The 25,222-nt window shown below is 42.8% G+C and overlaps 1 protein-coding gene across 3 annotated transcripts in view; it reads right to left on the reverse strand.

Moving 5' to 3' along the window:
• CPEB1 (cytoplasmic polyadenylation element binding protein 1) overlaps nucleotides 1–25,222 on the reverse strand; it is a 50,901-nt gene that overhangs the window by 9,506 nt on the left and 16,173 nt on the right. For all 3 annotated transcript variants that reach the window (XM_075857847.1, XM_075857849.1, XM_075857846.1), the window contains exons 3-7: nucleotides 24,936–25,136; nucleotides 3,575–3,789; nucleotides 3,009–3,261; nucleotides 2,605–2,718; nucleotides 2,129–2,218 (exon numbers count right to left, since the gene is read on the reverse strand). In XM_075857847.1, coding sequence (XP_075713962.1) covers nucleotides 2,129–2,218; nucleotides 2,605–2,718; nucleotides 3,009–3,261; nucleotides 3,575–3,789; nucleotides 24,936–25,136 — 873 coding nt within the window. The remainder of the gene's footprint in view (nucleotides 1–2,128; nucleotides 2,219–2,604; nucleotides 2,719–3,008; nucleotides 3,262–3,574; nucleotides 3,790–24,935; nucleotides 25,137–25,222) is intronic.

A 25,222-nucleotide genomic window follows, 5' to 3' on the forward strand; every position in this document is an offset into this window, starting at 1 on the left:
GCTGTCACTATTGACATCGGCATTTAATGGTTTAAACTGCCGCAATCGAAGTGCGCTTCGATTCCGGCAGATGCCAGGCTGTGTATAACAGCCGTGCTCCTGCCGCTGATCGCGTGGGTACACTGGCAGTACCCGCGCCATCACAGGACGGATATATCCGTCCTCCTGCGCGAACTAGCAGCTGCTGAGGACGGATATATCCGTCCTTCGGCGTTAAGGAGTGGCTTATAAGAGCCATATTAAAATCTGGCATAACACTGCATTAACCAAATTATAGACTAACATGTGACCTTGTGTAACAAGATGTCAGAAGCAAAGGTAAACCACTCTGAAAACACTGTTTAGGATGCAAAGCTGTCTTCAGGGGCAAGGAGAGAATCCGTGATAAAAAAAAAAAATGGAAAATTAGACAGTGAAAATCTTTAGTAACAAATTGTTCTAAAATGTTTTGGCTTAGAGCCATAGTAAGTGGATTAGAATTTTGATTAACCCCTTGACGAGACGAGTGAGATATATCAGTTGCAAGCAGGTGTTAGATATATCCATCGCTATGTGGGAACGGTCGCTCTGACCAGGTGGGTACTGCCAGTGTACCCATGCAATCAGAAACAGGAGCACAGCTGTTATACAGCCTGGCTCCTGCCCCAACTGCCATAATCGAAGCGTGCTCAGATTCCGGCAGTTTAACCCATTAGATGCCGCTAGCAAAGTAATTGCAGGGCGTTGTTGGTTTTCCATGGCACCTGGGGACCTAACAAAGGCCCCTAGGTCTGCCTACTAGGCCATGCCAGAGGCATGGCCTAATAGATTGCCGGTCAGCTTTATACTGGGGGAGTTGGGAATGCGGCGTTATTTTTTACGGCGTTCACCATCCGGGTTGAATAATGTAATAGCTTTATATTCAGGGTGGTTACGGACGCAGCGATACCAAATTTGTGTAATGTTACTTTATTTTTTTTATAGTAAAGCATTTTGTAAGGGGAAAGGGGGTTTTTTTTTTTTAAATTAACTTTATTCAACTTTTACTAGTCCCACTAGGGGTCTTGAATATGCAATTCTCTGATCTTTTATAATACAATGCAATACTTCTGTATTGCAGTGTATAACGGCCTGTCCGTTTAAAACGGGCAGGCATCTGCTAGGCCATGCCTCTTGCATGGCCTAGCAGGCATTTACTACAGGCAGATCTGGGGGCCTTTAGGAGGCCCACGGCTACCATCAGAGACTGACAGCCGGCGAGAAGATCGCAGAGTGTCTGAGAGTGAGCTCCCTCTCCAAAACTCCGATGTGGCGCTCGCTATGGAGCGTCACATCTGAGGGGTTAAACAGGCAAGATTGATACGGACATCGATCTCACCTGTTAAGAGCAGGGATGCCCCAGCCCTCCGCTACCTCTGGTAGCTGAGAGCAGGGAGATTTAATGGCTCCCTGCTCTTTTTATTCTGATGCAATGTGAAAAGGCGTATGCATCAGAATAAAGTCCATTAGTGGCCGCCGTGAAAAGGCGTATTGGCGGTCACTAACGGGTTAATGACCATAGTGATAAAACTGGGACTGAAGAGACTGTTAAGCATAGAAAGTTAAACTGTTTATAGCAAACTGGAGTAGTTATTTTGGACAGCAGTGTTCTGATACAGGAGGCCTTTATGCAAAGTCAGTGTGCTAGATGGCAGCCATTTGAGGATTTCAAATACCTCCTATGGGTTGTTTATTGTAATGAGTGGGCTAAAAACGTAGTCATATTGTAGATGCAAAAAAAAAATAATTTTTCCCTGACCGCTATAAATTCATGCATTAAAGCAATGTTCACTGTTCGCAGTGGTGCAACAAATACTCATAACCAACTTCCCTGAAACAAATGCATTACATGAAGTTCCAACAGCAGGTTTTGAACTTGACTGTCTACATGTTCTGCTTTGGCAGCCAGCCTTTATATACCCTGGGAAAGCAGCCTAAATGTAAAAGCTACACCAACCTGTGTTTTGAACTTTAGTCAGTCCATAATTGGCCCGCCACCGTGTCATCATCTATTTGCCCCATGTAACAAGCAGACCACCAGTGCACACCCAGGAAGTGCTAAAATAAAAGTTTGCTCCTACCATTCTGGTATTACCTTTAGGCATATTACCTTTAGGAGGACAACGGGGATGCTTTCCATCCTTACCAGGCCACTCAACACTCAGAGCCCCAAACACACGGAACGTATTTATCAGTCCAGCTGCAAGATAAAAATGGCTTGAGATATCTACAGGCAGATCAAAAGCAATTCACAATTATAAATCAAAACCTTCCGATGGCAGACCAGATAAATGTGCTAGAGGTCTGCAAGCAGCAGTTTTCACTCTGGGGGACTTTTCTGTGGTGTCAGCAGTCTTAATTATTTTTGACAAGGAAACAGTCTGGCCATACAGATTCAAGTAATACATGAAAAAGCAATCAGCTGATGATCAGGCCAGTTTCAAAACCAAAAAGAGTTGGACACACCTATAAGCAGTTACCCTTAAAAGTACAATAGCAATAAATGAACACGCTTTAAGAAGCTGCTCCATATTAAAAAGACAAACCCCTATAGAAGACGAGTCAGTGGTGCCCATGTGAACTTACTCTCTGTAATGTCCCAAGGAACTCCACCAAGAAACACTTTGCAGGAATAAACTGGATTTTTGTAGTTACGAGGAGGAAGCTGGCCACTCCATGTGCAGGTAGCTTCATTTACAGCTGAAAGACGGAAATGTGTTATCTTAATATTTACATCATGTTACCACCCACATAAATTGTATAACTGTTTCACATTGTACGATTTAAGTGTTGACAAGATAAGTGTACACTAGTATGACACTTTCAAGCAGCCACAGAAAAGGCTGACCAAGATTTTAAAAAAAATTAAAAAAAAAAAAAAAGTCCAAAAAAGGTTACTTTGTAGTCAGAATACTAAACGGAATGTTCAATGGAATTTTAGTTCAAAGGCCAATTACAGAATGGCTAAAAAAATAAAAATAAAATATTACCTGCGGCTTGTCTGTGTAGGCGTGCCTCTCTTTCAATGCTGAATGGATCATCTGCAGATTCCAGCAAATCCCATGATGGCCAAACAGATGTACCAGGCCATCTTTTTGACATTCCCATGGGGGAAGCAGTGGCTGCTGCTAGAGCAACATGATCGGGATCAAGTCTTGAACCAATACCCAACTTTAAAGGGTCCCGAGAGACGCCACTACCCAAAGGTAGAAAGGGTAGAGGTGGAGAGATACGTAGACTAGACTGGATAGAGTAGGAGGGAAGGGTAAAACAAAATTTAATCAGCTAAACAGAAGCACTGCTGTGGAAAGACTGACCGATCTGAATGCAAATACTAATTTAAAGGGGTGGTCTGATTTCCTACTCAAAAATTACTACAATTTTTTTTTTTTTAACAAAGGTTTTCATAGCATTTAGTTACAAGAATGAATGCCTAAATACATGCATGAATGCACATAACTAGGTGCTTACATAACTAAGGAAGCTAACAACTTGATCTAAAATGCTGAAATGCCATGGTTGGCGGTTTTCTGAAAGAATGTTTATCTTAACTTACAATCAAATCAGAGAGGTGGTCTGAGCCAGAGCTAAATCCACTAGTGTCGGAATCAGAAGGGCTGCTAGAGCGAGAGTCTAAAATAGAGCGGCTGTCCAGTCGAGTGTTGCGTAGCAGTGGGGAAGAGTACTTCTCATAGTCAGAGCCAATTGGGTCCAAGGGCAAGAAGCCTAGAGGTGGAGGTTTTCCTAGAGGGTTGTTGAGTAGGTTGAAAACTAAAACAAAAAACACTGAGTCATACATAGTTTGGCTCAAAACACTGCCAAACAGTGAGATTCCAGAGCTTAAATGTTCCAGTAATTTGACTAGAAGCCATTGGCAACAAGGTCAGATTCTGTTAGCCCTATGGGCATATAAAGTACCTAAGCTTCTATCAAACATGATATGTCCCAGTGACATTTCAGAAGTTTGTCAGTGGGGGGTCTGAGGACTGAGAAACCCACTGATTGCTCACCTGAGCGCTTCTGCCGCTTCATTTTAGCACTGTACCATTTAGTATCCGCTCAGCTCTCCGAAAGCAGAGTGAGTGGTGTATGGTCTCAGGTGAGCTTTATCGCTTTGCACAGCTCTCCTCACTTAGTGCTTCTGCCGCTTTCTTTTAGCGATCAGTGGGGGTGTTAGTGCTTGAACCCCCACTGAGCAAGACATTTGTCACTAGGACATGTCAAGTCTATAAAAGCTGGTTACACAAACTCTAAGGGGAAAAAAAAATGCAAATTGCATTCAAGGGGAACCCTGTGTAAATAAAAAAAAAAAAAAAAAAAGTCTACAGTGTTAAGGGCATAGTCCAACCACGTATTTAGGCAGACATTACCTTTAAAATCCAGAATTTCAAAATCTGACTAAGGCCCTGTTGAGGTTTTTGCAGGCAGAAAAATCTGCCTCAAAATTCCTTCAGGAAGTGGAGGCAGATTTTGACCTGCCTGAACAGTTTGCTGTGTCTTTGGACCGTGGCCATTGAGCGTCGCAGGCAAAAACGCTTTCGTTGCCTCCCATTGAGGTCAATGGGAGGTCAGAGATGGAAGCGCCCAAAGATAAGGCATGTTGCCTTTTTCCTGCGAGCGGTATTTTATGCTCATGGGAAAAACACCTCCGCCTCCATTGAAATCAATAAGAGGTGATTTTGGCGTGGTTAAGTTAAAAAAAAAAATACTCAGTGTAAATCTACCCTAAAAAATACATAAATAAAAAAAATAAAAAAGCAAATGCAACATGGTGCCCGAACACCAATCCAGCAAAATCTGAACTCCAAAAGCCAAATGGCGTTCCTTCCCTTCTGAGCCCTGCCATGTGCTCAAACATTAGTTTAGGGCCACATATTGAGTATTGTGGTACTAGAGAGAAAAAAACAAAAAACAAAAACACGTCAATTTCTCCTAAGTACAGCAATACCAAATATGTGTTAAACTGCTGTTTGGACAGACTGCAGGGCTCAGAAGCACCAGTTCTATTTGGCATGCACATTTTGCTCGGTTGGTTTTAGGGTGCCGTGTAGAGTTTGCAGAGCTCCTGAGGTAACACCTGAGAACTGACTCAAAGTTTACTACACCCCCTAGATAAATGCCCTGAGGGGTGAAGTTTCAAAAAAAATAAAAAATAAAAAATACTGAGTCAGTTCAGGGGTTTCAACTGTACTGGTACCTCAGGAACTCTGCAAACGCGACGCTGCACCCAAAAACCAACCAAGCAAAATGTGCATGCCAAATAGAGCTCGTGCCATTTGGAGCACTGCAGTCTGTCCAAACAGCAGTTTGACACATATTGGGTATTACTGTACTCGGGAGAAGTGGATTTACAGATGTAGGGGGTGCCTTTTCTCCTTTAGCACTTGTGAAAAATGTAAAAAAAATATAAAAATCTGGAGCTAAAACTACTAAATATAGATTCAAATGTTTATGGTCTAATACCAAGACATTCAAACACATGTGGGGTTAAATTGCTCACTACACCGCTAGATTAAATCCTTGGACAGTGTAGTCTCTAAAATGGCGTCTTTTAGGGTGTTTCCTATGCTTTGGCACCACAAGACCTCTTCAAACCAGACATGGTGCCTAAAACATATTCTAATAAAAAGTCCAAGATACACTAGGTGCTTCTTTACTTTTGAGGCCAGTGTTTCAGCCCAGTAGCACACTAGGGCCACATGTGGGAGAATTTGAAAGACTGCAGAACCTGGGCAATATTGATTTGTGCTCCTATGGTAAAACCTTCTGTTGCAAGACAAAAAAAAAAAAAAATAAAAAATAAAAAAAAAAAATTGTACATTTTACCTCCTTTTCTTTAGACATTTCACAGGAATAGAGGGTTAAAAGGATTTGGCCCATCAAGGACACTTGCCATATCGACGGGACCTGCATCTACACATTTATACCATATCCTACTTCTGGGACCCACACCCATCTTTAGAATGGGGCCCCCTAAACCCCATTCTACCTTTCTCTGTTCCTGCTGCCTCCCGGGCCACTTCCTGATTACATGGTCGGAAATTAACAGCATAGCTCGCTGAGCTACGCTGCTTCCGTAGCTCCTATGGAAGTGAATGCCATATCCTTAGACCCAATTGCTTTATTACTCGTAACCATTTCAATGTGTGCTCTCTACCAATGTCATATCAGTTACTCTGTCTTCCTCTCCCGTAAATGCGTTTTGTACAATGAACGTTTCTAAATGACCCATACATTGTACAATAGGTCTAGCTATAGATAAACTAGACCAGGAAAAAAATTGGGTTTGGATCCAGCACCGACGATTCAATAAAATGGAAGGAATATTTCCAAGTTTAATGGGCCAGTAAAATTGGCAAATTAAAATCAGGAATGAAGAGCACAGCGTGACATCCTGATAGTGGAAGGAAGAAAGTGATAGTGGTAAATGAGAAGCCTACGCGTTTCAGACGCTACGAGCGTCCTTAATCATGGCTGAAGCTAGCTGACTGGGATAGATGGCTGCCATATATACTCTATTGCACATGTGTTTGTCGTTACCGCTAATTGGAGTCTGCTTGTGTTCACTCCGTTATACTTTCAGTATGTTGACATAGTTATCGAGTATGGATACATAGTCTACAGTATGTAATGAAAGAAATTTTAATATAGTACGGGCGGGTTAGATGTTTATATGTTGGTTTGAAAAATGATTTGTTATGTGGCAGACATGTTCGTTGACTGTTATATTGGAACACTTCCGGTTCAATGTGTCATTCTTTGTTGTGCTTGCGTTCCATAGAGTATGGTAACGCTGGACCGCACAACCGGAAGTGACATACCCGACGCTGGAGACCGAAAAGGAAGAGTCCGATCGTGAGTATAAGACCTATTTTATTTATTGCAAACTGTGTATGTACAATAAACTGTATTAGATTTGTGCCCAATAGATTAGTTAATTTGTATAATTACAAAGAATCGAGTTCACTATTTGTTTTGAGGGGCATCCTTTTAGGTGTCATATTTGTATGTTTAGATAGGAGCTTGACAGCAAGAGTGACATAAATTAGACATAGCGTTATTCTGGGTAGATGAGGTCTAGGGAAAACATGAACCATCTTATTGTAAACAGTCAGCTTCTAGGTATGATTAGACGGATGAAAAAGTAAAGTAAAAACAACTCTAAAGTGTTGGAATGGATAGGAACGAAAAATGGTTTGTAAGTGACAGAAATTACATGGATGATCTTATATTAAACTAAGTGACTTAAAAGATGTTGTTGTGTAATAAACATATGACATACACACAACATCATTAAAAACGTGTGTAGACCTTGAGGAAAGAAATCGTTTACAGTTATGTAAATACTCAGTAACTGCCCGTACTATATTAGAATTTCTTTCATTACATACTGTAGACTATGTATCCATACTCGATAACTATGTCAACATACTGAAAGTATAACGGAGTGAACACAAGCAGACTCCAATTAGCGGTAACGACAAACACATGTGCAATAGAGTATATATGGCAGCCATCTATCCCAGTCAGCTAGCTTCAGCCATGATTAAGGACGCTCGTAGCGTCTGAAACGCGTAGGCTTCTCATTTACCACTATCACTTTCTTCCTTCCACTATCAGGATGTCACGCTGTGCTCTTCATTCCTGATTTTAATTTGCCAATTTTACTGGCCCATTAAACTTGGAAATATTCCTTCCATTTTATTGAATCGTCGGTGCTGGATCCAAACCCAATTTTTTCCTGGTCTCGTCTATCTACTGTGTGCCGACACGAGGATCCGTGCACGATCACCCCTAGAACTACATTTGCAACGAAGGTGAGCTGGAGGTGTTTCTCTCTTTCTACTTTTGGATAAACTACTCTATACCAGTATGTTAACTTAGATTCAGCTCCACCTAAGCCAAGGGGAGATTAATATTTAATATTTGAAAATGTGAGAAATTGCTGTTACAAGGCTTAAGTTATTTTAATGTCCTAGAACAAAAAAAAAACAGATATATGGGAAATGTGAACGAGTAACTGGTGTGGTATAATCGTATTACAAGCAGACATTTCAATTTAGAAAAGTGCTAATTTTTCTAAAAATAATTGTCGTTTTCACACATAGTTAGTGGTAAAATTTGGTCGATACAAAGTACAAGGTGTCACAAGTGAACAAAACTTTTGGAATGCTTCTATTTAGCTAAGCTAACAAAGTGACACGTCAGTTTTGAAAAACCGGGTCTGAGCCTTAAAGAGGCTCTGTCACCAGATTTTGCAACCCCTATCTGCTATTGCAGAAGATAGGCGCTGCAATGTAGATAAGAGTAACGTTTTTATTTTTAAAAAAACGCGCATTTTTGGCCAAGTTATGACCATTTTTGTATTTATGCAAATGAGGCTTGCAAAAGTACAACTGGGCGTGTTTACAGTAAAAGTACAACTGGGCGTGTATTGTGTGTACATCGGGGCGTTTTTACTTTTTACTAGCTGGGCGTTCTGACGAATCAGCATCATCCACTTCTGTTCGTTAACACCCAGCTTCTGGCAGTGCAGACACACAGCGTGTTCGAGAGATCACGCTGTGACGTCACTCACTTCCTGCCCCAGGTCCTGCATCGTGTCAGCCACATCGGCACCAGAGGCTACAGTTGATTCTGCAGCAGCATCAGCGTTTGCAGGTAAGTAGCTACATCGACTTACCTGCAAACGCCGATGCTGCTGCAGAATCAAATGTAGCCTCTGGTGCCGATGTGTCCTCGCTCGTCCGACACGATGCAGGACCTGGGGCAGGAAGTGAGTGACGACAGTGTGATCTCTCGAGAACACGCTGTGTGTCTGCACTGCCAGAAGCTGGGCGTTCTGAAAAGAAGTGGATGATACTTCTCGTCAGAACGCCCAGCTAGTAAAAGAAGTAAACACGCCCCGATGTAACACATAATACACGCCCACTTGTACTTTAGAAAGCCTCATTTGCATAAATACAAAAATGGTCATAAATTGGCCAAAAATGCTAGTTTTTTTTAAAAATAAAAACATTACTCTTATCTACATTGCAGCGCCGATCTGCTGCAATAGCAGATAGGGGTTGCAAAATCTGGTGACTGAGCCTCTTTAAGGTCAAAACTAGGTGTGGTCATTGTGTTAACATAAATTTAACTCTGAAGGACTTGTCTTGATAGGGGGAGCTTTTAATAAAATGTTCAACCTTCCCTTAGATAAATAAGAACTTCTCCAAAAACTAGTTTTGTTTGACGTTGGCAGCGTAGATATGAACTAAATTATATTTAATATGGTTAATTTTACAAGTTAGAATGAAAAATCTTCCCGATTATTGTGTGCCCGTTAGCCATTATGACTTCTTGCTAGGCATGGAGGCGAAGATGTGGGGAAATTTAAGGTGAGCGCATGAGTGTCACTATAAAAGGGAGTCTCTTGTTCCAAATAATATTTCCCATTACAGAGAAACTGCCTCTTGTAGGGGCCATTTAGACCCTTTTACCGTAGCTTCCATTAATTTTAGGGGAAGAGGGAATTATATGGAGTTAAGTGACAGCACTTTTTATCAGTCTGTTCGGTTGGAAACTTAGCTTCCAGTACTCAACCCATATACAGGTAGTCTGGATGCTTGGCACAAGTTAAGGGCTAGCTGAAAAAAGCCACAAGATCTGTAGGAGTTACATCTTCCCTGAAATTTAATATTATGACGGGACAAAGTGACAAGTTCTTACTCTGCCGAGTTGTGCGTGTCAACCAATTGTGGGCACTAGGATATTCTCCATTCTTGTTCTTTAGGAGGGGGTTACCAAGTTCATCCTGAGCAGACATGCTTCTGCAATGAAAGCAACATTCCTTTAACCCCTTCCTGCAAAATGACAGTCTGGTATGTCAGCATAACAAGCAGCTTCACGCAATCTGACATAGCAGACCCGTCATGAAGATGAAGCGGGCACAGGAGCGGTGTGTGCTTATTCAGCAGGTGACAGCCGAAGTATACAGCAGACATCCTGCTGCAACGGCAGTTACCGCCGATCGCCACCATTTAATCCTGTCAATGGTGTCCGTGGCATTGAAGTGGTTAACAGAGGAGGCTCCCTCTGTACCCCACCGCCCCCTGCGGCTTCCTGGCTGCCAGGTACAGAAGCCTCTTAGGTCCTGAACTATAAAAATAGTGTTATTTGAAAAACGTAGTGTTTTTTATAGAAATATTTTTTTTTTTCGTTTTCAATGACACTTTTTTTGTCACCTCAGGAAAAAATAATTTCATAAAAATAAGTTGCAAGTACCCCAAAATGTTACTTACAAAAACGACGGTTTGGCACGCAAAAAACAAGCCCTTCCACAGCAATATCAACTGAAGAAAAATAAAGTTATGGCTGTCAGAAAATGGCGACAAACAAAAAAAAAACTTTTCTAACAAAAAAAAGCAGAGTAATCTCAAACTGTTCTCTATGCTCTGAAAGCTGCAGAAAACAGCACCAAAAACTTCTTGTAACCTTTCTATGGGTATTTCCTGGGACATGTGACAAGTTCAAATGAAGTTTACCTTCTGTTTTTTTAAACGGAAAAACGGAAGCACAATGTCCGTGTAAAACGGAAACGGAGCGCACACGAAAACAAAAACGAACACGGATCCATCAAAAACGGCCAATAAAACGGTGATGGAAGTGTTCATGAGGCCTTAGTCTTTAAGGTCAAAACAGGCTCGGTCCACGAGGGACATTTACGACATATCCACAGGAAGTGTCAAATTTCAGATAGATGCGGGTCCCACATCATTTGAAGAACGGGGCCCCTAAACCCGGTTCTACCTCGGTCAGCTGATTTTGACCATGAAGGTGGAAACACAGCTCGCTGAGCTACGCTGTTTTTGAATGGTAGTTATGGAAACCGCATAGCCCGCATGCTACGCTGCTTTCGTAACTCCCAACCATGAAGTCAGGAAGTGTTTGGGAGTCAGTGACAGCAGACCAAGCCAGAACACTGTTTAGGGGGCCAGATTCTAGAGATAGGTGCGTGTCCCAGAGGTGGGACCCACATCTGACATTTATCACATATCCTGTGGATATGTGATAAATGTCCCTCGTGGGAAAACTCCTTTAATGCCCACTCTAACTGGCTCATCTGGAGAAAATGTATGGTGGTTTGTGTGGACCATCTGCCTGGTATGAGGGAGCTTTGCTTGTGAGCAGGGAGACCTGGGGTGATTGAGGAGGACCTCTTGCGCTGGTGTTTGCCCCCAGATGTGTATGAGCAGGGGAAAGATGGGGGGTACTCTCCTTCAGACTAGAGAGGTGCGGGAGCTGGCGCCATCTTTGATTGCTGGGGCTGACAAAGCCGGTGAGCCATCGATCTGTTCCAGGGGGGACAGGTGGCTAGTACGTTTAACTTGCCAATGGGGCAATGCTGTGGGCTGCCGGAGCGCACACATCGGCCATACAGAAGCGCAGCCCCCCCACTAAACATAACTTAATGAGTTCAATAGCAGGCAATTTTCCTGTGTTTAAAGGGTTGTCTAGTTGAGAAAACACCTTTTAGGGAATTCTGAGTTAGAGGGGGTTCACGTCCAAGAGAAGAGTATCCTGAAAAGGGTGGGGAGTGGTTACAAAGCATTTTTCGCTCTATTACTTGTCCTGTAATAGTCACATTGAAGATAATGGGCACTGTAATGCTTAAAGAGGCTCTGTCACCAGATTTTGCAACCCCTATCTGCTATTGCAGCAGATAGGCGCTGCAATGTAGATTACAGTAACGTTTTTATTTTTAAAAAACGAGCATTTTTGGCCAAGTTATGACCATTTTTGTAGTTATGCAAATGAGGCTTGCAAAAGTCCAAGTGGGCGTGTATTATGTGCGTACATCGGGGCGTTTTTAATACTTTTACTAGCTGGGCGTTCTGATGAGAAGTATCATCCACTTCTCTTCACAACGCCCAGCTTCTGGCAGTGCAGACACAGCCGTGTTCGAGAGATCACGCTGTGTCGTCACTCACAGGTCCTGCATCGTGTCAGACGAGCGAGGACACCGGCACCAGAGGCTACAGTTGATTCTGCAGCAGCATCAGCGTTTGCAGGTAAGTAGCTACATCGACTTACCTGCAAACGCTGATGCTGCTGCAGAATCAACTGTAGCCTCTGGTGCCGGTGTCCTCGCTCGTCTGACACGATGCAGGACCTGTGAGTGACGACACAGCGTGATCTCTCGAGAACACGGCTATGTCTGCACTGCCAGAAGCTGGGCGTTGTGAAGAGAAGTGGATGATACTTCTCATCAGAGCGCCCAGCTAGTAAAAGTATTAAAAACGCCCCGATGTACGCACATAATACACACCCACTTGGACTTTTGCAAGCCTCATTTGCATAACTACAAAAATGGTCATAACTTGGCCAAAAATGCTTGTTTTTTAAAAATAAAAAAGTTACTGTAATCTACATTGCAGCACCTATCTGCTGCAATAGCAGATAGGGGCTGCAAAATCTGGTGACAGAGCCTCTTTAATTTCCCCTGTGGGGGTGCTGCAGGGAAACATTTACTGCCAGCCACAGATTACAGGTGATTGCTTGGAGTCCCAGTAGGGGGGACGACACTCATCTGCTTATTGTCAGGGAACCGTGCTAACAAGTAGGGATTGTCCAAAGAGGAGAACCCCCTTCAATGACCAGGTATCTTTTTTTTTTTTAGTACTAGTGTTAGATAGCTATAGCATTTGGTTAATCAAATAATTTGTGATAGCTTTATTTTTAGATTTATGTTCATATTTTTGATAAATCAGGAAGAGATCAATTTAATAGCACAAAAGTGCAACTAAAATACTCTCAGTAATACTTCTATAGGTGGAGATGTATAGTTCTGGGTTGTTGAGGCCAGTCTAGAAGTGGTGGTTTGGTCTAGTAGCGAAGTTTTTTATTTTATTTTGCAGTGTCTAGGCGATCAGGGAGGCTACTAAAAGTCTCTGCAGGAGAGATCTGGCTGTCAGACAAGAGGCAGACTGCACAGAATTCTAGTCTAGGCTTGTATGCAAACCAGCCTAATGTTTAAAGACTGGCCAGTCCGTAAGCAGTTAGAGCATTTCCAAACAGGTAAAAAACAGCCACATTAGTAAACCAGAAGGTGATAAAAACACCAAACTGTTTATTTACTTTAAATACTCTTCCACCCCCCGAATAAGAAGAACAACAAGCAGTACTGCAAAACAATGGCAGTAGCCAAGAAAAAACAAGCCATGTCAAAATTTAGAAGTTAGAGCTGTAGCCAATTTACTAGTATACATGGACCTTTGAAAATGTTCCATTCTAATCCTCCTGGCGAGTAGTCTTGCAGGGAGGGTGAAGGGGGAACACACAGGAACCCTGTTCTGGTGATAAGTGCGGCAAACATGTGCAGAGCCTAATGTGGTCTAAAACTTAGGCAGCTTAGAATTAGATACCAAATTTATAACAGTGGCTCATGCTAGAGTATACAATTGGAACATCTTTAGAGAGGGTCTAATGTAAGCCAAACAAGAGGTGGCATAACTTTAAGATGAACACAAAAATTGGCACTCAAGTGGTTTAAAGTGTAACTAAACGTTTGACAAAAACGGATGTCAGAATTTTTGATTGGTTTGGGGTCTGGGCACAGACCTCCACCAATCGCTAAAACGAAGCAGCAGAAGCGCTAGTGAGAGCACTCAGCCGCTTCGTGTCCGTTTGGCTTTCTCCAGAAAGCCGATGTATCGGAGTACGGGTTCATAGACTTTCTATTGAGCCCGTACTCGATACATTTAATTCTGGAAAAAGCCAGGACAGACTCGAAGCGGCTGTGCGCTCACACAAGCGCTTCTGCTGCTTTGTTTTGGCGATTGGTCGGGGTCTCAGTGCTCAGACCCCCACAGATCAAAACTTCTGACATGTAACTATGACAAGTCAGAAGTGTGTCAAACGTTTTGCTACCCATTAAGCCATGCCCCCTTTCCCTGTAAAGCCATACCACCTAGTTGGGCGAGTCAAAGTGTCTTAAATACTAAGGGCTTATTCAGACGAACGGGATATACGTCCATGCAACGCACGTGATTTTCACGCGCCTTGCACGGACCGATATTAGTCTATGGGGCCGTGCAGACCGTTGCGTGATTTTTACGCAGCGCGAGTCCGCTGCGAAAAACTCACGACATGTCCGTTCTTTGTGCGTATTTCGCACCCATTGAGGTCAATGGGTATGAAAATCACACGCACCACACGAAAGCACTTCCGTGGGACGTGCGTGATTCGCGCAACAGCTGTAAAACTATGAATGAAAACAGAAAAGCACCACGTGCTTCTGTTTACAAACATCCAAACGGAGTGTCATAATGATGGCGGCCGCGCATCATACGGGGCTGACACGAAGCTGTTAAGTGCCTTTTGCGCACGCAAAACGCTGCGTTTTTTGCGTGCGCAAAACGCACATGCTCGTGTGAATCCAGCCTAAGTGTGGAGTGAGTTATGCACATTTTTTGATTTGCAACTCCATTATGCTAGATAGAGATCTGTTTGTCAAGCCTTTATAGGGCTCCTTTTTCGGCTTCGTTCACATCTGCGCTAGGGTCCCGTTCCGTCAGAGCTTTCCGCCATAACGGGACCATGACTGACAAACTGAAACCAAAAGCTCGTTTGTCTCAGTTGTGCAGGGGGTTCGTCGTTTTGACAGAATAGCATAGTCGACTACGGTATTTATTCGGTCAAAACGACGGAACCACTTCACAACTGAGATGAACTAAAACCATTGGTACCGGATCAGTCACCATTGAAATCAATGGTGAAAGAAAACTGAAACCTTTGGTTTCCATTTGTCAGTCAAGGTCTTGTTCTGACGGAAAGCTCCGACAGAATGGGACCCTAGTGCAGATGTGAACAAAGCCTAAGTTGTAGTCGTCAGAATAGCAGTCTATGGATCCTACACTGCTTTTCTTCCTGCTTTGGATTCATATAAAAGCCACCAGAAAGTGGTATTCTCCATTTTATTGCCACACAGCAGCACATTGAGTGACCACAGCTCTAGTATGCTGAATCTATGGACTGCAATATAGATTCTGTGCACACTACTCTGAGTGGCATATCGCTAAGCAAAACATATGCCTACTTGTTATTGTGTGAATACACCTTTAGGCCACGCAGACCAGGTGGAAATTTTGCAACACAATCTGCATCAAACTACAGTACAATACATGACCATGGTTTTAAAAACCAGACAAAATATAGCAGGAAAAAAACACAGCATGCCCTATTTTTAGACTGCAGCGCTAATGGGATGGTGAAATCCATTTTTGCTAAAGCTAGCAGCATGACAAGACAGTGGACACTGGAACTGTATGCTTTATGTCCCTGCAATATCTATTTTGGGACTTTGTGTTAATGGCCCAAAAGGATGCATTCTGCTGAATCACTGCAGAAGTATATTAAGGTATTAATACAGAAAATGGTGTCTAAGATTGACGAGTCCTGACTTGGTACAAAGCCAAAACTAGCATGAAGCACCCTTACTGGCTAGACATTTACGGCATAGCCACAGCCATGAACGTCTGACCAATGCGGGTCCCGACTCTGGGACCCACACAGGTAATGGTGGGTCCAGACCCCAACTAACTGTCGATTATGGCCAAATTCACTTCTATTGACCAGAGACAGCTTCCCGTATATTTACAGGAAGGTGTCTGGGCTGTAGAAGTCCTGTGTTATACGGAGGCTGTCCTTTTTACAGACAGTGGTCCTATACTTTGTATGTGAGCACGGGCCGAAATTGCGGGTGGCTGTCTGCATCTGCCAACTGTGCCCGTAATTATGGGCACGGCCACATGCAGGGGGCCTAACACTAAATGGGCAGGTAATGCCACTGTAGGAAAATAACCATTTGGTGTGGATTTGACAGATTTACCAGCGTTTTTCTTAAGATTCTGCTGCAGATTTTCTGTTGCAGAAGATCTGTAGTGGTATCCTGTGTGGGGGAACATAGCCTTATGCAGAAGCAAAAGTAGTCGTGTTGGGAGCACATCTGTGTAAGCCGGAGATGCGCTGCAGACATGAAAATGTATGGGGATGAGAAATCAGATTAACGATTGCTCATCCCTATAAATAAGCAACCATAGCAGTGTGAAAGGAGCAAACATGCTATCTCGTTGATCAACGCTAGTTCACGGCCCATGTCAGGCCGTGTAATAGGACCCTTAATCATCCATGTTTCCTATGCACTCGGGCCAGGAGGCTGGGCATTATGCTGTACCAGGCGGAACCTAGGGTCTACTGCACCAGCAAAAGGACTGACTAGGTGCATCGAATAGACGATGCATCAAAACAGCGATACTAATTGGAGGTCGTGCATCCTCAAACAGATCAATATGGTTAATTGATGCATTTCGATACCAAGTATCTCTATACTAAGGCCTCATGCACACGACCGTAGTGTTTTTTTCTGGTCTGCAAATTCCAGGACCGTGTTCCGTGAAATGTCCGCCGCAGTTCATCCGTATGTAATCTGCAAAATGCGGATAAAAAAAAATAAAAAAATCCTAGGTAAAACAGGACGACAGAACTCATTCCCGGTCGTCGCCTAGCAACACTTCCGCAAACTGCGGTTGACACACGGAGGTGTACCCGCATTTTCCATGGGCCCATTGACATCTATGGGCATGTCCGCATCGAATTTGCGGGCCGTAATAAGACATGTCCTGAGTTTGTGCGGCACGGATTTGCGGACATGCGGGGACCCGTGAAAACACGGATAGTGTGTATGGGCCCATAGAAATGAATGGGTCTGCAATTCTCCCGTGGATTTTCAGGGGAATTGCAGATGCAAAAACACGTTCGTGTGCATCGGGCCTAAGCTTAGTATTGTAACATGAATTTACTCAGTAGCAAGATGTGGTTGCCCCTGAAAACAGACATGGTGGACGCACTGCAAACCACCCCCTTATGTTGTTGTCCGGCGCTTGTTAGCGCAGCGGCAGCCGCGTCATCATATGCCGATTGTGCAGGCACAACAAGTGTGCGCATGATAAGGAACGGGGAATGGCTGTATCACACAGCCCTGCTCTAACGGCGGAGATCAGAGAAACATCTGATCCTCAGCCATTATACCCTTTTTGTGATTTGCAGCATTGTTTTTAATCCTGTTCATGCTAAATAATCTATTAAATTAATTCTTCAGATTATGGTTGTGTAGATACCTAGTATGTGTAGGTTGTGTTCTATAATGTACGGGCACTAAAATTTAATTTATGCATGACTTAAGTTTTTTTTTTAGTTATCCCTGAATGTGGTTTAAAAAAAAAATGTAAGTAAAGTTATCATGTATTAACCCCTTAAGTACACAGCCTAGTTTGGGCCTTAAGGCTCAGAGACCATTTTTCCCAAATCTAACATTTCACTTTACGTGGTAATAACTTTGGAATACTTAAACCTATCCAAGTGATTCAGTTTGTTTTCTCGTGAGCCGTTGAATATATCGGCCAAATTTTACCACTAACCAAGCCCGTGGTTTGTGAAAAATTTAGAAAATTGAGAATAGCATTTTTCTGAATTTAAATGTATCTGCTTGTAAAACAGATGGTTATACCACCCAAAATAGTTACTAGCTCACATGTACCATATGTCTTTAGATTTGCATCATTTTTTGAACATTTTATTTTTCTTGGACGTTACAAGGCTTAGAACATAAGCAATTTTTTTTTTAAGGTACCTGTTCAGTTCTGAAGTGGCTTATGTATTAGAAACCCCCATAAAACACCCCATTTTAAAACTAGACCCCTCAAAGTATTCAAAAACAGAATTTAGAAAGTTTAACCCTTAGGTATTTCACAGGAATTAAAGCAAAGTGGAGGTGAAATTTGCAAATTTCATTTCTTGCGGAATGTCAATTTTATTCTATTTTCTTTCTGTAACACAGAAGGTTTTACCTGAGAAACACTACTAAATATGTATTGTCCAGATTCTGCAGTTTAGAAATGTCCCACGTGGCTCTAGTGTGCTCGAGGACTAAACCACAAGCCCCAGAAGCACCTAGCGCTCTTTTTTTATTAGAATATATTATAGGCAGCATGCCAGGTTTGAAGAGGTGCCAAAAAAGTAGGAATCCCCCAAAAGTGACCCCATTTTGGAAACTGCACCCCTCAAGGAATTCATTTATGGTTACCATTTTGACCCCCAGTTTTTTCAAAGCATGTATTTGAATTGAGCTGTGAAATTACAAAAACAGAAACATTTTTTCCAAGATGTCATTATTGATCAAAATATCTTATTTTCACAAGGTATAAAATACCCCATTTTGATGCCAAATTTGTCCGGAGTGCGGCAATACCCCATTTGTGGTGATAAACTGCCGTTTGGGCCCATGGGAGGATTCCGCACCAGAAAATCACCAGTAGGCCAAATGGTGGTCCTTTCCTTCTAAGTCATGTATGCAGAAGCCACTGGAGGTACCAGTACAGTTGAAACCCCTGAGAAGTGACCCAGTTTTAAAAACTGTACCCCTTAAGGCATTCATCTAGAGGTGTAGTGAGCATTTTGACCCCACAGGTACTGTGTAAAAGATAATGCGCAGCAGATGGTGCAGAGTGAGATTTGCAATTTTATATATATACTACCGTTCAAAAGTTTAGGGTCATTTAGAAATTCTTATTTTTGAAAGAAAAGCAGTTTTTTTCAATGAAGATAACATTAAATTAATCAGAAATACACTCTATACATTGTTAATGTGCTAAATGACTATTCTAGCTGCAAACGTCTGGTTTTTAATGCAATATCTACATAGGTGTATAGAGGCCCATTTCCAGCAACCATCACTCCAGTGTTCTAATGGTACATTGTGTTTGCTAACTGTGTTAGAAGGCTAATGGATGATTAGAAAACACTTGAAAACCCTTGTGCAATTATGTTAGCACCGCTGTAAACAGTTTTGCTGTTTAGGAGCTATAAAACTGACCTTCCTTTGAGCTAGTTGAGAATCTGGAGCATTACGTTTGTGGGTTCGATTAAACTCTCAAAATGGCTAGAAAAAGAGAGCTTTCATGTGAAACTCGACAGTCTATTCTTGTTCTTAGAAATGAAGGCTATTCCATGCGAGAAATTGCCAAGAAACTGAAGATTTCCTACAACGGTGTGTACTACTCCCTTCAGAGGACAGCACAAACAGGCTCTAACCAGAGTAGAAAGAGAAGTGGGAGGCCCCGCTGCACAACTGAGCAACAAGACAAGTACATTAGAGTCTCTAGTTTGAGAAATAGACGCCTCACAGGTCCTCAACTGGCAGCTTCATTTAATAGTACCCGCAAAACGCCAGTGTCAACGTCTACAGTGAAGACGCGACTCCGGGATGCTGGCCGTCAGGGCAGAGTGGCAAAGAAAAAGCCATATCTGAGACTGGCTAATAAAAGGAAAAGATTAATATGGGCAAAAGCACACAGACATTGGACAGAGGAAGATTGGAAAAAAAAGTGTTATGGACAGATAAATCAAAGTTTGTGTTTGGATCACACAGAAGAACATTTGAGACGCAGAACAACTGAAAAGATGCTGGAAGAGTGCCTGACGCCATCTGTCAAGCATGGTGGAGGTAATGTGATGGTCTGGGGTTGCTTTGGTGCTGGTAAAGTGGGAGATTTGTACAAGGTAAAAGGGATTTTGAATAAGGAAGGCTATCACTCCATTTTGCAACGCCATGCCATACCCTGTGGACAGCGCTTGATTGGAGCGAATTTCATCCTACAAGACAATGACCCAAAGCACACCTCCAAATTATGCAAGAACTATTTAGGGAAGAAGCAGGCAGCTGGTATTCTATCTGTAATGGAGTGGCCAGCGCAGTCACCAGATCTCAACCCCATAGAGCTGTTATGGGAACAGCTTGACCGTATGGTACGTAAGAAGTGCCCATCAAGCCAATCCAACTTGTGGGAGGGGCTTCTGGAAGCATGGGGTGAAATTTCTCCCGATTACCTCAGCAAATTAACAGCTAGAATTCCAAAGGTCTGCAATGCTGTAATTGCTGCAAATGGAGCATTCTTTGACGAAAGCAAAGTTTGAAGGAGAAAATTATTTCAAATAAAAATCATTATTTCTAACCTTGTCAATGTCTTGACTATATTTTCTAGTCATTTTGCAACTCATTTGATAAATATAAGTGTGAGTTTTCATGGAAAACACAAAATTGTCTGGGTGACCCCAAACTTTTGAACAGTAGTGTAGGTGTGAAAATAGCCCTTACTTGAACTGAAGCATCAGTCAGCTTCAGAGGTGTTACTGTACAGATACTTTAAGACAGCTCAGGCGTCATGGCCAGGATCTCAACTGCTTCTTTATCCCAGGCAGATTTATGTTTCTCTCTCTCTACTTTGGGCTGATTAATTTGTTTTTGTATAAGAGGCTGGCCCTTCTACAGTTAAATTGAGAGGCTCTCCTGGAAACTGACAGAAACAACAGTTACTCTGAGCCTGCCCTATAGCACTTATTTGATGATCAAGTCTGGTTCCAATTTATTGTAGACTATTGAGTCAGTTGTCCCCTTTATCCACACTGGACTGTGTCTCTATGCATGGGGGGGGGGGGGGGGATCTTGGGAGACTGAGGTGGTGTAATTTGACATATTCAGGAGAGAGTTGTGTTATGACTGCCTCCTCTGTTATAATCTGGTGACAGCCTCTTTAAGTGCCCTATCTCCTACATAATCTGATCGGCGCTGTAATGTAGACAACGTTGGTTTTTATTTTGAAAAACTATGATTTTTGAGCAAGTTATGAGAAATTGAAGATTTATGCTAATTAGTTTCTTAACCCCTTAGTGACCAACAATACGCCTTTTCACGTTAGTCACTAAGGGGCCTTAGACTAGGCTCATGTGAAAAGGCGTCAGCCTAGCCTAAGTCCTGAACGGGTCTCCCGTGTAGGCTGGAGCTCAGCTGTCTGATGACAGCTAAGCTCCTGCTCCAACGCCCGCAATCGTAGTTTACTTAGATCGCGGCCGTTTAACCCGTTAAATGCCGCCGTCAATCGCGACCGCGGCATTTAACTTGTTTACAGAGGGAGTGAGCTCCCTCTGTCACCCATCGGCGGCCCGCAAATGCAATCGCGGCTCTCCGATGGGTCATGGCAGCCGGGGGCTTGATAAAAGCTCCCAGGTCTGCCCTGGACATATGCCTGTTAGGACGCGCCGGAGGCACGTCCTAACAGATTGCCTGTCAGATTTACACTGACAGGCAATAATGCTCTGGTATATGAAATATACCAAAGCATTATAGCAGCGATCTGAAGATCGCACAGTAAAGTCCCCTAGTGGGACTAATGAAATAAATAAATGTGAAATCAACTCATTTGATAAATATAAGTGTGAGTTTTCATGGATAACACAAAATTGTCTGGGTGACCCCAAACTTTTGAACGGTAGTGTATATGGCATGTCAGTGTCCGATAGAGTGTGCCCAGCATGCGCCACCGGAGATATACACCCCTTAAATTGTAATGTGGGTTCTCCTGGGTACGGCAATACCCTACATGTGGCTGTTATCAGCTGCCTGGGCACACGGCAGGGCTTAGAAGGGAAGGACCACAATTTGGCCTACTGGAGCTTTTCTGGTGCCAAGTCATGTATGCAGAAGCCCCTGAGGAACCAGTACAGTTGAAACCCCCGAGAAGTGACCCCATTTTAAAAACGACACCCCTTAAGACATTCATCCAGAGGTGTAGTGAGCATTTTGACCCCACAGGTACTGTGTAAAAGATAATGCGCAGCAGATGGTGCATAGTGAGATTTGCAAATAAATATATATATATATATATATATATATATATAGCATGTCAGCGTCCGATATAGTGTGCCCAGCATGCACCACCGGAGATATACACCCCTTAAATTGTAATGTGGGTTCTCCTGGGTACGGCAATACCCTACATGTGGCTGTTAGCTGCCTGGGCACATGGCAGGGCTCAGAAGGGAAAGATGAGGGGGATAAGCTGTGCGGAGTGCATCAGGGTAAATTAAAAATCAAGGGATGTATGATACATTTTAAAACTTTTATACAGAGCCCTGGTTTTTCGGGACACGTGTCACCTTGATATATTGTGTTCTTCCTTATCCCCCTCTTATAGCAGACTCTGCACCTCTTTTGACTCTTTCCCTTTCCACCGGTTTGGGGAACTTCTCCTGGAAAGTGTTGCCCTGGTACGATGCGTGTGGCCTCGCTTCCAGAAGTACTGGGTGCCCCCCCTTCCTGGTCCCTAAAGATTAGATTTTTGATAACCACCTCTTGAAATTCCAGGAAAGTTCCCCTCTGGCCTGCACATCGACGTAGCACGTACGCATTGTACAAAGCCATCTGTATGATGTGCCCGGCCAGCTTCTTATACCACACCGCATGGCGCTGTAGGGCTTCAGGACTTGATCTGACAAGTCCATCCCTCCCATGTACCTATTGTAGTCCAGGATGCAGTCTGGTTTGGGGGTGGCCTTTCCTTCATATATCCTAAATCTGTAGGTATACCCTGATGCACTCTCACAGCTTATACATCTTCACGCCATACCTTGCCCTCTTACCCGGCAGGTACTCGCGGAATTGAACCCTCCCTTTAAAATGTACCAGGGACTCATCTATAGAAATACACTTCTCGGGGGAGTATGTTTGGGAAAACCGGGCACTGAAAACGGTCTAATAGGGGTCTCCGTTTATACAAACGGTCAAAACTGGGGTCATCTCGGGGTGGGCACTGCTCATTATCAGTATAATGTAAGAAGCGAAGTATTGCCTAATTTATTTATTTTTTTAGGTTACAGTTCAGTTCTGAAGTTGCTTTGAGGGGCCCATATATTAGAAACCCCTATCAAACACCCCATTTTAGAAACTAGACCCCTCAAAGTATTCACAACAGCATTTAGAAAGTTTATGAACCCTTTAGGTGTTTCACAGAAATTTAGAGCAAAGTAGAGGTGAAATTTACATTTTTTTTTGTCAGAAAATCCTCTTTATACCGTTTTTTTAATAACAAAAAGGATCAGAGAAACGCAACTTAATACGTATTGCCCAGATTCTGCAGTTTTGAGAAATATCCCACATGTGGCCCTAGTGTGGTAATGGACTGAAGGAGCGGCCTCAGAAGCAAAGGAGCGCCTAGTGGATTTTGAGGCCTCTTTTTTATTAGGCACCATGTCCGGTTTGAAGAGGTCTTGTGGTGCCAAAACATTGGAAACCCCCAAAAAGTGACCCCAATTTGGAAACTAGATTCCCTTGAGGAATCCATTGTAGTTTTCTTGGGGTGCATGCGGCTTTTTGATCAGTTTTTATTCTATTTTTAGGTGGCGCGGTGACTAAAAAACAGCAATTCTACTATTGTTTTTTTATTCTATTTTTTTACAGCATTCACCGTGTGCTATAAATGACATATTCACTTTATTCTGCGGGGCGATACGATTACGGCGATACCATATGTTTAGTTTTTTTTAGGTCTTATGGCATTTGCACAATAAAATACGTTTTGTAAAAAAAATCATTCACTTTTGGCGTTGCCTTATTCTAAGAGCCATAACGTTTTTATTTTACAATCAATACAGCCGTGCGAGGACTTATTTTTTGCGTAACGAACTGCAGTTTCGATCAGTACCATTTTTAGGTACATGCGACTTTTTGATCTTTTTATTCCACTTTTTGGGAGGTGCAGGGACCAAACAATTGTTATTGTGGTACGGTTTATTATTATTTTCTTTTACGGCGTTCACCGTGCGGGATAAATAACAAAATAATTTTGTAGTTCAGGCCGTTGCGGACGCGGCGATACCAATTATGTAGTTTGTTTATATATTTTTATTAATAAAGGACTGATAAGGGATAAGGGGGGATTTTTACTTTTAAAATGTATTTTCTTATTTTTACACATCTTTTTTTAACATTACTTTGTCCCACTAGGGGACTTGAGGGCAGGAGGCCCTGAACGCTATTCTAATAATACACTGCACTACGCATGTAGTGCAGTGTATTAGAACTGTCAGCTACTCACTGACAGCAAGAATAGTGGGTCCTGACGTTGTCAGGACCCACTAGGCTTCCGTCTATGGCATAGCCGGACGCCATTGTTTGGTGTCCGGTTGCCATAGTCGCTATCGTGTAGCAGGCCGGCGATTGATTAAACCCTAAGAAGCCGCGATCGCTATTGAACGTGGCATCTGAGGGGTTAATCTGCGGGGACCACCGCGATCGGTCCCTGCACATTGAGCTGTGATAGCTGCTGTTTCCGACAGCAGGCTATCACAGCTCATGAACGCGCTCCGCGCGAACGGCGCCGTGTTTACTCCATGACCTACTATTAGGTCACTGAGCGCGAACGCTACGGTTAGCATGACCTAAAAGTAGGTCATGGAGCGGTAAGGGGTTAAATGTATAATCACAGTAGAAAATATGGAGGTACCTTTAAAGGATGCCAACCCTTAACAGCGCAAAAGCATTTCAGCTAATTTTAGAGTTTGGAAGACTCCACCTTTTCATGTCAGTTTTCTTTATGTCACCATGAATATCTTTAACCGCTGCTAACTGAGTAATGCATTGCATTATTGTTTGTCATCGCAAATACACATGTGAACACTTTGTAAACCTATTACATGCTTTTCAAGACACTGCATGACTTTAATATTTCAAGTGACCAAAAAAAACACAAAAAAAAAAAACCACACAAATGAATTTAAATGCACATTTTCTGAATAGCCTCACATTGGAAATCCTAAGTGTACAAGAGAACAGTAACATTCACCCTTCCAAGAAACATTCCATTGTTTGACAGAGCCTGGCTCTAAGATTATATCAAGTAACATTAACCAACTTAAACACATGCAGTCAGCCAAACATGCAAGTGGCTGACTTGCGAGGGGTTACTTTTACTGCAGAAATGGGAAGCCAACATGCAAATTTAAAAAAACAACTTTTATTTTTTATTTTAAAAAGAGTGCCTCACCTGACTGGGCAGCTGATTGTGCACTGGACGGCCCAGAAACCTCAGAGTCCTGAGTGCTCCACGGTCTGTCCCAACCTGTGAGGCTAAGGGATTGCAGACCAAGGCATAAATCGTTAGTGTCCGGAAGGCCACGAGGAGAATGATCGTGTGATGTGGGGAAGAGCATCCTGCTTGCTGTAGCTCCCTCAGTATCTGTATAATCTGCTCAGAAATAGGAATGAAACACATTATATATCTGATGCCATGTTATTAAATACAAAGGAATCTTCAGCCGCAGCAGGTAGCAC

This window comes from Rhinoderma darwinii, chromosome 3 (assembly GCF_050947455.1).
Source record: "Rhinoderma darwinii isolate aRhiDar2 chromosome 3, aRhiDar2.hap1, whole genome shotgun sequence".
NCBI classification, from domain to species: domain Eukaryota; kingdom Metazoa; phylum Chordata; class Amphibia; order Anura; family Rhinodermatidae; genus Rhinoderma; species Rhinoderma darwinii.